Source organism: Arabidopsis lyrata (assembly GCF_000004255.2).
Source record: "Arabidopsis lyrata subsp. lyrata unplaced genomic scaffold ARALYscaffold_7, whole genome shotgun sequence".
Taxonomy (NCBI): Eukaryota; Viridiplantae; Streptophyta; class Magnoliopsida; order Brassicales; family Brassicaceae; genus Arabidopsis; species Arabidopsis lyrata.
The window spans coordinates 6,859,686-6,871,230 of record NW_003302549.1 but is presented as its reverse complement, the minus strand read 5'-3'; the positions used below and the strand labels follow the sequence as shown (position 1 = coordinate 6,871,230).

The following is an 11,545-nucleotide window of genomic DNA, read 5'->3' as shown; positions in this document are numbered from 1 at the left end:
TACATGCAAATAAGGTTAAACACATGTCTGTCTCTATTCCTGTCTTAATGAAGAGACTTTGTCTGTATAACTCTCTCTCTTATCTTTTTCACCTCTTTCCCTCACCCTCTTTCGCTCTCTCGTTCTCTGTTGAGTTGAACTTACTAAAAGCACAAATGGTGTGGGCAAAGGCTAGGATGAGACTAGCTTTGTCTCTTATTACGGTTTTCCTCGGCATCTCTCTTGCTGATCTTGAAGTTGGATTTTACTCCAATACATGTCCTCAAGCCGAGTCAATCGTTAGGAGAGTTGTCTTGGGAGCTGCTCTTTCCGACCCTAACCTCCCAGCCATACTTCTACGGCTCCATTTCCATGATTGCTTTGTTGAGGTACAATGCACTTCCTCCTCTTTGTGCTTTCTACTATTGCTTGCTATTCTTAGAGATTTAACCACACGTTCAGGGATGTGATGGCTCGATCCTCGTGAACAACGGAGCAATCTCTGAAAAGAATGCATTTGGGCATGAAGGCGTTAGAGGATTTGAGATTGTAGAAGCTGCCAAAGCCGAGCTTGAAGCTGCATGCCCCGGTGTTGTCTCCTGCTCAGACATTGTTGCCTTGGCTGCACGTGATGCCATATCTTTGGTAAAGAGTAAATTAGAGAGAAAAAAACCTTTCGATCTTTATCTATCTTCTTCTCCGTTGTGATCAATTCATGATACAGGCAAATGGACCGGCATATGAGGTGCCAACTGGGCGGAGAGATGGTCGGGTGTCGGACATGTCATTGGCTAAGGACATGCCGGAGGTGAGTGACTCGATTCAGATACTAAAGGATAAGTTTATGCAGAAGGGACTCAACGCCAAAGACCTCGTGCTTCTCAGTGGTATGCATCTCTTCTTCTGTTTTTTTTCTCTCTCATTCATGTTTGTTTGGTGGTTTCGAATCTCTCAAAGTTTTTGGTTCGAAGTTCAAGTTATATGATTTTCATTTCCCGGATCCGTGATGTGTTTCGCATGTTTCGTCCGTTACCTCTCTTCTTCGTGTGTTAAGTGTCACGTGCGTTACGAAACTCCGGTAGACCAATAGAAAACATTATAGGAAATTTTTCCAGCTAAGCCAGCAGTGTTTTTTGCGCAGAAAAAGGTTTTCGTGAAAAATTGAATGTTAAATTTGTGAAAATTTTCTTCTAACCAAAAAAAAAAAAAATAGTCAGATTTACTAGTTAGCTAAATTTTAAGAGAAATGAAAAGTCGTTTGTAAAAAAAAAATTTAGGCTTTTTTGGTCAACTTACTATATGCACTTATTCAAGAATTTGGTATTTTAGTTCTAATAGACTAATACTAAATTGAGTGTGTTATAGTAGCAACAAGTGTTTTGATGTTCTGTCATCTTAACCACTTAATCTGGCATGGTCCAGAAATGTTAATTCACCCCGAAAATAGGCCTGTTATACGTTCGGCAGTAAATCTCACAAAACATCATAAATATCTACCGGCCCATTCTTTAGACTAGATTTCAGGGTGAAATTATCAACTTGCACGTGTGACCAAACAAAGAAGAAAGTAAGAAAATTATCAACTTGCACGTGTGACCAAACAAAGAAGAAAGTAAGAAACCATCAACATGCACGAGTCTAATACAGTAGTGATCATGCGTTTTAAACCTGGTCAGGCTCAGTTTTTGTCATTTTACATAATTAAATTTCAAGTTCACATGTTTCAATATGAGAAAACTTTGTCAAAAACAAAATAAAAAAATTATTTGTTTCTAGCTTTAAGAAATCAAAAGATCTTAACTTGAGTGGTCTACTTTCTGTATCAGCTGCTCACACTATCGGAACAACGGCCTGCTTCTTCATGTCCAAACGTCTCTACGATTTCTTACCCGGTGGTCAACCTGACCCGACTATCAATCCGACATTCCTACCCGAATTAACCACTCAGTGCCCACAAAATGGTGACATAAACGTCCGGTTACCAATTGACCGGTTCAGTGAACGGCTATTCGACAAGCAGATTCTGCACAACATAAAGGATGGTTTCGCTGTGCTTCAGACCGACGCAGGTCTTTACGAGGATGTTATAACTCGACAGGTCGTGGATTCCTATCTTGGGATGCTAAATCCATTCTTTGGGCCAACGTTTGAGTCCGATTTCGTAAAGGCAATAGTAAAGATGGGGAAGATTGGTGTGAAGACTGGTTTCAAGGGGGAAATTCGACGGGTTTGCTCGGCCTTCAATTGAGAGAGTATCAGTGAAATTGAAACCGTGTAATTTCTTATGCTCAAAAAAATGTTTTGATCTTTGACTCCAAAATATGTATAGGCAAAAGCCTAAAACTCAGTGAATGCTAAAAACAAAGTGAGTATTAAACTATTAATGCATGGTCTACATTATGAGAAATGCGAGCCAACAGAAGTGAAAAAATAAAAATTCTAAAGAAGACGCAAACCAATTATATAATTAAGAGAATGAATGTACGATTTCGATTCAAAAGCATAGCGACGTCTGAATCCAATTCAAAAAACATCTGCATTATAAAACATTTTTCCACTAAATCATCACATCCTTGGCGTAAATAGTGTGCATGTATAAATTCTTAGTCTCATCACGTAGTTTTTTTTCCATAAGACAAAATATAGTTGTATTCGTTATGATTCTTAACTGTATCGAATCAACTAATGTCTTCCCCATTCCCTTAGGACAAAAAAAAAACAAGAGGGGGCTAGTAAAAAGGAACAAAAATGGAGACCGAAATTGCAAAAGTCTGCAAAAACAAAACAACTAAACGTGAATAAACAAAACCAAAAGAGAATCAAAGAGCTTAAGTTATTTCGGCTCTTATTCTTATAATCGTAGCCCACTTAAATTCCTTGCGTTGGGCCTTCTCACAAATCGTCCCTGTCCATGAGAAAACCACAATATTATAATGACGATATTTCACCTAAATCGTAGCTCAAATCAAATGTATCAACAATACTTTCATTCTACCCTAATTGAAAGTAAGTTTCAATGTTTACATTTCAAGACAATAATATAGATATATACCTTCATACGCGGGCGTTGATCAGCGTTGAGTTTGCGAACTTGATATCGGATTCTTTTGGAGAAGAGTCGGTTCCTTCGCTTCTCTTTATACCTTAACACACTTGCTTCTCTCATTCCACTTTCTCCGAACAAATCTATCTCACCCAACCTTGCCTGTCCCCAAACATCATTCATCTTACATCAAATTCACTCACTAAATTGATAATCTACTTCTAACAAAAAAAATTTTAAGACAAAAATGGCAAAAACTAGTTAAAAACCACTTTCAATTCTTGTCAGATCCAAAATTCAGACAAGAATTGTTTGTTGCTAACAATTGGTTATCAATACATTTTTAAAAGTTTTAAAGACAACACTCTTTTCAGATGCAAAATTTGAGTGGCGTGTGGTATAGTTTAAGAGGATTTAGGACATTCTGAAATAATTCGTTACAAGATTTAAGATAAGACTAACTTAAATTATTTTAATCAAACAAAAAAAGGGCTGAAATGTTGATTTCAGCGGCGGGAAAGAGAAATTAGAGAATCGAAGTAACGTACATGAAAATCGACTCCGGCGGCGTCGGAACCCAGAATCTCGTCGGAGAACGGTGACTCCTTACCTGACCAAGCCTCTAAAACTCCATCGTAGTCGAGCTTCAACAACGGACTCACTCTCTGCTCCATCTTTGGACTCGAGTCCGGAACTTCTAATTCCGCCGTCGGCGGAGCCACTTTCGTTTTCTTCTTCTTCTTTTTCTTTCTCTTGCCTCCCTCCGCAGTCACGATGGTTTTATTATTATTACTATCGAGGACATTGGATTGACCATCATCAGTTGCAGCGGCGGTGGTCTGAATTTTCGGCGAGATCTGATCAAATTCCACGGTGGGAAATTTCCACCAGTTCCCGTCGTCGTTTTCTCGGAGAGAACTCCTCAAACCTAGCCCTAAACGAAACCTTCCGTTCCAAGCATTCTTCATAATTTCCTCTAATCGACCGATTCTGCCAGAATCTCCGTGGTTAGATTCAATATTCCCCATAAAACTGTCGATCCCTTCTTCAGTCTCTTCATCTAAAATCGATTCCGCGTCGAAATCTTCGAAAATCCCAATCCTAATCACCTCCGAGTCATCAAAACAGACTTCCTTATGCTCTGAGAAGTGTTCTGCTTTCGTTGGAATGGTGGGATTGAACAGAAAATCGTTCTCCTCGATGGATGCGTACGGAATAAGCAACTGAGAAGCTTCGTCGTAAGCACTTAAAGGAGATTTGTTATTGCCGAAAATCTGAGTTTTTGTTTTCTTGGAAGAGAAGATTTTTGGGTAAGCGGTGGAAAGAAGAGCCGCAGCTTCGTCGTATGTTTGGTTCGGACGTTTCCGTGGAGTTCGTGGCCTTCTCGTGGAGATTGAGAACGGAGGAGAGTTTGACTCGGAGATTGTAGATGACGGTGAAGGAGTGTTGTGTGACGGCGGCGATTTCATCATTTCTAACTCAAAGCTATAGGCGGCTCCGCCGCTTACGCAAGACGACATATTTATCTGTGGACGTTTGATTAAAATCCGTGAAAATAAATCTCAGCTATGTTTTATCTGGGAAAAATCTAGACTGAAATCTTCAGTGTAGATAAATCTCGATGACTGTTCAATTATGTTTTTAAAAAAATAAAAGAAAAGGAAAAAGTTTTAGTCAGAAAGTTTGCGTACGAAGTCTATACTGTTAAACCCTAAACCCTATGAAAAAATCTTGTTTACTAAATATAGCAAAAAGGTTAAGACTTTAATGGGAAGAAAGTAAGATTCAGTATTCTAAAAAGGAAACTCCTACATAAAAAACAACGAACATTTAAGATTAGAGAGAGAGACAGAGAGGTCATGGAAGTAAGAATTCCCCAAAGAGAGAAAGAGAGAGAGGGCAGTGATTGGATTGGGAGAAGCACGAAATGGTGTAAGAAAGAAAAGAGAAAAGATCCGTTAGGGTTTGTCAAACTTATATAGTCAAATAAATTGAGTCTCTGTTTGATTGATTTGTAAATATCACCACTTTCTTGATGCGAAAACAGAGAGGTGAAAAAGTGAAAAAGTGAGAGAGAGTAGCGGGGGGACTTGGGGAAGAGAGACCTAATGAGTTTTGAGAAAAAAGCAAGTTCAACGCAGCTTTAGAGTAACTTAATTTTACTTATCAGACGTTTCCGTGAGGCAATGTAATTAGGTTAGTTAATTTATTATGGGATTCTTCTGGACATTTCTAAATTTCGAAAACATTATAACCGACCACCTGTAAAACTTTTCGTCAATGGACGTATGTACAAAACTTAACAGGTCACCTTATCCGTGTACGTGGCTGGATCTCATTGCATGTGTTAGATTTCTGTGATGACGTGGTGTTTTCTTTTACACTAGGAAACTTCAAATTGGCATTGAAATGTAAAACAGGGCTAAAGTAACTTTATCTGCTTAACATAGTTTTCAAATAAAAATAAGAATTTCTAGACCCGAATTTTTATGGGTTTGTTAGAGATATAGTACGTTTATGAAACATATTTGGGTTTGTAGTACAGGCACTATTTATAAATCGTTTTGGCATACATGGTGTCACTGTTGTGTTTATTGGGAGACCCATTTTGCCACCGAAGACCACTGATATTTACAGTTCCATGCCACTGAAAAGTGTAAATGTAGTTTTATTCGGGACTTTTCATATTATCAGACTCTCTCCCAAAAAATCGCAATTCTTTTCGGATTCAACTCTCTCTGAAAATATAATCTTCAATGACGAAGAAGAAAACAGTTAAATCGAAGATTCAAAGCCCTGCAGTGAGTATAGAACAAAAAACCAGTCGGCGAAGCAAGATTTCTGATTCTAAAAAAGGTAATCCTTCAAAGTCGTAATCAAGAGACGAAAATGTACTAGTTCCCGTCTAATCTGAGTAAAATTGAGACTTTCCTATGAAGATTCTGTTACTTTGGCAGGTACTGTATCTGGGTCCCGTCTATCTCCGGCGAAATCTCCGGCCAAATCGCCGACAAACAATATGAATCAAGAACCCACGCGGCGAGGAATCAAAAAGGAGCATAAACGAGGCAACAGAAACGACACTAAAGAAGGTAACCGAAATCTTAATCATTTCTGATTTTGTTGATTTTGTTGATGTCGGCCCAAATTGTTTGAAAATTCTGGGTTTCTGAAATGAATAATAGGAGATGCAAGAGGATTTGCACATTCTCCGGCAAAAACAACAGCCGGAGAGGATGAGGTTCCAAACCCTAGCCTACCTTGCCGTCTGTTGCATCCTGACGACTTACCAGATTGGACTCGCCTTAACATATACTCGAAGCCGGAATATCTAGGGATTCTGGTGGAACTACTGGAGGGTTCAGAGAGTTGGGACTTGCTACTTGCTTCCCAGTTCAAACGATTGTTTGAACTTCCTGTTGCAAGGTGTTCTCATTCTGCCAAGTTGATTCATGGTATGCTTTCTAGACAACTTTTGACTCAATCAAAGCATGAGTTGTGGACTGTATATGGTGGGTTTCCACTCCGCTTCTCTCTCCGGGAATTCCAAATCACCACTGGCCTGATTTGTGATAAGATTCCATCGGTGTCTGAGGTAGAAGATCACCAAGACCATGCATTTCTGTCTGTTTGGAATCGGCTCTTTGGGGAGAAGAGGGTAGTTACAGTTCCAGAAGTTATTGACATGCTAAGGGGAGATTGTAATGCATGTCTTAATGCAGATCTTAATGCAGATCGTCATAAGCGGTTCTCAACTTGGAAGAAGTTGAGTCTCGCATTAATAGTGATTATTGATGGTGTTCTTGTTTGCAGCAGCAAAAAACCACATCGGGTGACTAGCACTTTTGTTGAGATGCTTCATGATATAGAATTCTTCATGAGTTACCCCTGGGGTAGAGTTGCTTTTGAAGCAACAATGGAAAGGTTTGGCCCTCTTGCAAATGAGAAAGATCCTGTTGCAGAGCTGAAGACCCGCCTATCACAAAAAAGCAGCTGCTGTTACGGATTTCCTCTAGCTCTCCAACTACAAGTTCTAAACTCAATTCCTGCCCTTTGCAGTAGGATTAAAGACCCTGCTGATTTCAGAAATTTTATCCAAAGGCCTGCACAGGATCTTGGCCGCACCATTCTTCTCCGTGAGTCAGATGTTGTTGACGCTGAAAACACTGCTAATGTAAGAAATACAGTATACTATAATAACTCATAATAAAATCTGTTTACCTTTGAGATTTATGTGGGATGATAAAGCCATTTGAAGCCTAATCAATTCAGTTATGTCAATATTTGAATTTTGCAGTTGTCAGTTGAATACACACTATACCAGTCAACACCTGTGAAGGATGATATCTCTTGGCCAAATGAAGATGAAGACCCAGGGGTGCAGTTGATTATCTCTCTGATCAAGCAAAAGCACCAATTCAAGCCTGAGACATGGCCTGTACACGGCTTTACCAGCTCTCCCACTGTGGCACCTGGGGAAAAAGAAGCTGAACCAAGGGAAGCTCCATCAGAAAAAGGTGAAGAGATTGGTGGAGATCCTGTTAATACTGAAGGTAAACAGTTTGTTGGCCTGGAATCTGATGGGCCAGAGGACGATGAGACATGTGAACCAAGGACAGCTGCGAAGAAGGCGAAACAAGAGAAATACCCTCCCCGTCGGAAGCCATTCACACGGTCAGCCAGGCTTGAAGAAGATCTTGTTGATCCCCAGCCTCCTCGCAAGAAAGCTACTTCACATAAAAGTAAGGATCAACCCCAAACCTCGGCTGCAGCAATACCTGTAGTACAGTCTGGCCCTAAGAAGACAGGCAAAAAAGTAGAGACTCATGGTGATGCAGCGAAGCCTGGTGCAGGAAGCTCCTCTACTCAGTTTGTTACGCATGCTGAATTGTCTGACTTGAAGTCTTGGATCTCTCAACAGCTTGAAGAGCTCCGTTCCAACATAGGTGAAGATCTTTTGAAGAATTTAGGGAATCAGAGTGAGCTGCCTAAACCAAGGCAGCCTCATACAGAGACATCAAAAGGTAAGAGGACGAAGAAGAAGGAGGAGCCTGCATCCAGGAAAAGAAAAAGAGAAGAGGTTACTTCTTTATCTTCTGGAAGCTCATCCTCTGGTTCTAAGCAAGGTTTATCTAGAGAAATTCCCATTGGAAAAGAAGGTGGACCAACTATGAATTTTGAGTCCTCTGAAAGAACATGGGATCTTTATGGGGCTGCAAAAACTATTGCTAAGGTATTAGTTTAATACAAACAGATTCCTCAAATGTTGATCAGTGCTGACCCTCATATGTTTGATTTTGCAAATTACAGGAAATAAGATCAGATATCCCGGACTCTACTATTCCAGACCCCACTGCAGGAGAGCCTGAGAAAGAACCCGTTGAGGAGGAAATATCTGGAAGAGAGGCTCAGCAAACACCTTCTACACCGGTAACACCAATTGCTGAGGTAAAGTTTTATGCAAACAAGAATTGAACCTATCAACATTCAATTTCCAATTCCAGAGTTTTATATGCCTAACTGAGACGCATGGTTTTGCATTTGGAAACACATTTGTAAAGCATGGAATCCCTGAGACGCATGAAGCGTCACCTAAAACAGATTGCGCTGCAAATGACACTCAGAAGGAAACCAGTGGCCAGGAAGTTTTTGAAGGTTCGCCTAAGCAAACTCCTTCTACACCGGTAACACCATTCGCTCAGGTAATGAATTAGCAAACCTGAATTATCACTTGGTCATCAACTTTCCCATTACAGAATTATCTATATACACATGGTTTTACATTTTGTAATTCATGCTTTATCCCAGGTTATCCCTGACACGCCTAAAGCTTCTGCCCAAGCTGACTGTAAATACCGCAATCTCTCTTCCATTGTTGCAGCATCACCAGCTTATTTTGTTATAGAGTCAACCAACCCTCGTCAGCCGCTTTTGGGAAAGCGTGTTCCTAGGCGTTCTCGCTTCCTCGACAGAGCTGAGTATAGCGTAGATCCCAGAATTAGTGCTTTGTTTAAGAGCCGAACAAAGGAACCTGCATACACACCCCTACCCAAATTGGAGGATGGAGTGTTCGAGAAATTTAAAGAGTTGCTTGGAGATGATGTTGACGGGTAGGTACCTTCTATCTCTCATCAATTGGTTATCAATAAATTGTTAATTACTTGACTTTCATTAATACAGAGTCTTCACCATTTGCACTGGTCACAAACTCAGCAATGGCCACTTCTTAGACATTGCAACGAAGGAGAGATGGATCACAACCGAGGTAAAATTAAAAAAATCACATAGTATTGCATGACTCCCTCAACTTGAATAATACTTTGCCTGTACATGACTTGGACTATTATATGACACAGCATATGCAGCTCATCACAGGAATGCTGGTGAGACGCCGGGGGAAAGCATACAATTTAAGGAGGGTTGCGATAATTGATACCTGGTTTACAGCCCTTCTGACCACCCACCATGAGGATTTTATGAAATGTGAGGACAAGGAAAACTACGAGTGGGGTTCATCAATCAAGGCGTATGTAACAGGGAAGTCTACTGGGAAACACATGAAGTCTGAATTCCTAAAACATGTCGATGTGGTCTACGTCCCAATGAACTGGGGATGTTCTCACTGGGTTGGATTGGTAATCAACTTGAAGCTGCGGACCATTGATATTCTAGACCCCTTCATCGCTCCAACTCCAGATGAAGCACTGTCATTCGTAATGACCCCAATCATGGATACAATTACCTGGCTTCTGAAGAGATTTTGCTGCCCGACTCTGACTACGGACCTCACAACTGAGCCGTTCACTTGTTCACGCATATACGGATTGTACGACAACAAAGGTGATGGAGACTGTGGGCCTGTAACATGCAAGTTTCTTGAGATGCATGCTCATGGCATGGAGTACAGCGACATGGCAGCTCTTACTGATGAGGTGGTCACTCGTATTAGGAAGGTTTATGCTATGGACACTTATGCTGCTTTTGTTGAAGGGGAAAACGAGTTCTAGTTGTTTGTTTAAAGAGTACTTACATAAGTTGTGAAATATTGATGTAATCTGAAATGGTAGGATATTATGTGTGTTGTGGGTACTAGTTCTGGAATTTTGCAACAATCGTCTGCTTTATTAACATATTTAGTTACCCACAAAAATGTTATATATCAATTATGATTTGCAAAAGTTTATAGAAATTAAAGTCTGTACAACCACCTTAAACATCATACTATCTGTACAGCAACATGGCTGTACGGATATATATCTGTACAGCCATGTTGCTGTACAGACAACTTAAAACAGAGATGGCTGTACGGAACGACATCTGTACAGCAGAATGGTTGTACAGAAGCATATTTGAAGAATAAACAGAATACTATCTGTACAGCAACATTGATGTATGGAATTATAGCTGTACAGCAACATGTTTGTACAGACAACTTAAACAGAATAATATCTGTACAGCACACTGATGTACGGAATGATCTGGGGGTTATTGCCTTGAACTGTTTATCTTATAATACGCATTTGGTAAAGGCGAAGACGAGTTAAAACAGAGTACTAGTTGTACAGCAAGATAGCTGTATGGAACGATCTCCTGATTTATTAACATATTTAGTTATCCACAAAAATGTTATATATCAATTATGATTTGCAAAAGTTTATAGAAATTAAAGTCTGTACAACCACCGTAAACAGAATACTATCTGTACAGCAACACGGCTGTACGGATATACATCTGTACATCCATGTTGCTGTACAGACAACTTAAAACAGAGTACTAGTTGTACAGTAAGATGGCTGTACGGAACGATATCTGTACAGCAGAATGGTTGTACAGAAGCATATTTGAAGAATAAACAGAAAACTATCTGTACAGCAACACTGCTGTACTTACTTGATCTGGGGGTTATTGCCTTGAACTTTTTATCTTATAATACGCATTTGGTAAAGGCGAAGACGAGTTGTAGTTGTTTGTTTAAAGAATAAACAAAATACTATCTGTACAGCAACATCGCTTTACGGAATTATCGCTGTACAGCAACATGTGTACAGAATAAACAGAATACTCTCTGTACAGCAGCACTGATGTACGGAATGATATCTAAACTGCAACATTGCTGTACGGAAAGCTATCTGTACAGCAAACAATATTGTTTTCTAAATAGGTAGTGTTGGATTTCCTTTATATTTGTATAGTTTATTTATGAGGGTTTCGGTTTGAGTTAGGTTAAAGTGATAAGCGGACCCCTTATTTAGTTATCTATAAATAAGACAAGACATTTCCTACATAGGTTAAAGACATTTCCTTTTCTCTATTTCTCACGCTTAGCACACATCAAACTCTTGCTTCACTTAACTCAAAATTATGTGTTTGAGTGATTTACCGGATGATATATTCCATATCATTACGAAGAAGCTTTGAGTGCAACATTGCTGTACGGAAAGCTATCTGTACAGCAAACAATATTGTTTTCTAAATAGGTAGTGTTGGATTTCCTTTATATTTGTATAGTTTATTTATGAGGGT

General features: G+C 39.7%; 2 protein-coding genes across 2 annotated transcripts; one reads left to right on the top strand and one right to left on the bottom strand.

Annotated features, from left to right (window-relative positions):
• Positions 1-5: 5 nt before the first annotated feature.
• Positions 6-2,363, top strand: LOC9303658 (peroxidase 43). The gene is made up of 4 exons (XM_002869591.2): positions 6-368; positions 442-624; positions 704-866; positions 1,806-2,363. The coding sequence occupies exons 1-4, from the start codon at positions 24-26 to the stop codon at positions 2,225-2,227; spliced, it is 1,113 nt and encodes a 370-aa protein (XP_002869637.1). The 5' UTR covers positions 6-23; the 3' UTR covers positions 2,228-2,363.
• Positions 2,364-2,612: 249 nt separating this feature from the next.
• Positions 2,613-5,467, bottom strand: LOC9305708 (protein CHLOROPLAST IMPORT APPARATUS 2). The gene is made up of 3 exons (XM_002867539.2): positions 3,571-5,467; positions 3,032-3,184; positions 2,613-2,884 (listed from the first exon to the last, which is right to left on the bottom strand). The coding sequence occupies exons 1-3, from the start codon at positions 4,540-4,542 to the stop codon at positions 2,831-2,833; spliced, it is 1,179 nt and encodes a 392-aa protein (XP_002867585.1). The 5' UTR covers positions 4,543-5,467; the 3' UTR covers positions 2,613-2,830.
• Between the last annotated feature and the right edge of the window lie 6,078 nt (positions 5,468-11,545).

What these genes read in the sequence shown, in the direction of transcription:
- LOC9305708 (XM_002867539.2), bottom strand. Translation starts at nt 4,542, where the DNA reads ATGTCGTCTTGCGTAAGCGGCGGAGCCGCCTATAGCTTTGAGTTAGAA. An exon ending in CCGCCGGAGTCGATTTTCAT is followed by an intron (nt 3,185 to 3,570) that starts GTACGTTACTTC and finishes GTTTGGGGACAG; the next exon opens with GCAAGGTTGGGTGAGATAGA. An exon ending in ATCAACGCCCGCGTATGAAG is followed by an intron (nt 2,885 to 3,031) that starts GTATATATCTAT and finishes TCTCATGGACAG; the next exon opens with GGACGATTTGTGAGAAGGCC.
- LOC9303658 (XM_002869591.2), top strand. Translation starts at nt 24, where the DNA reads ATGTCTGTCTCTATTCCTGTCTTAATGAAGAGACTTTGTCTGTATAAC. An exon ending in TCCATGATTGCTTTGTTGAG is followed by an intron (nt 369 to 441) that starts GTACAATGCACT and finishes CCACACGTTCAG; the next exon opens with GGATGTGATGGCTCGATCCT. An exon ending in CACGTGATGCCATATCTTTG is followed by an intron (nt 625 to 703) that starts GTAAAGAGTAAA and finishes TTCATGATACAG; the next exon opens with GCAAATGGACCGGCATATGA.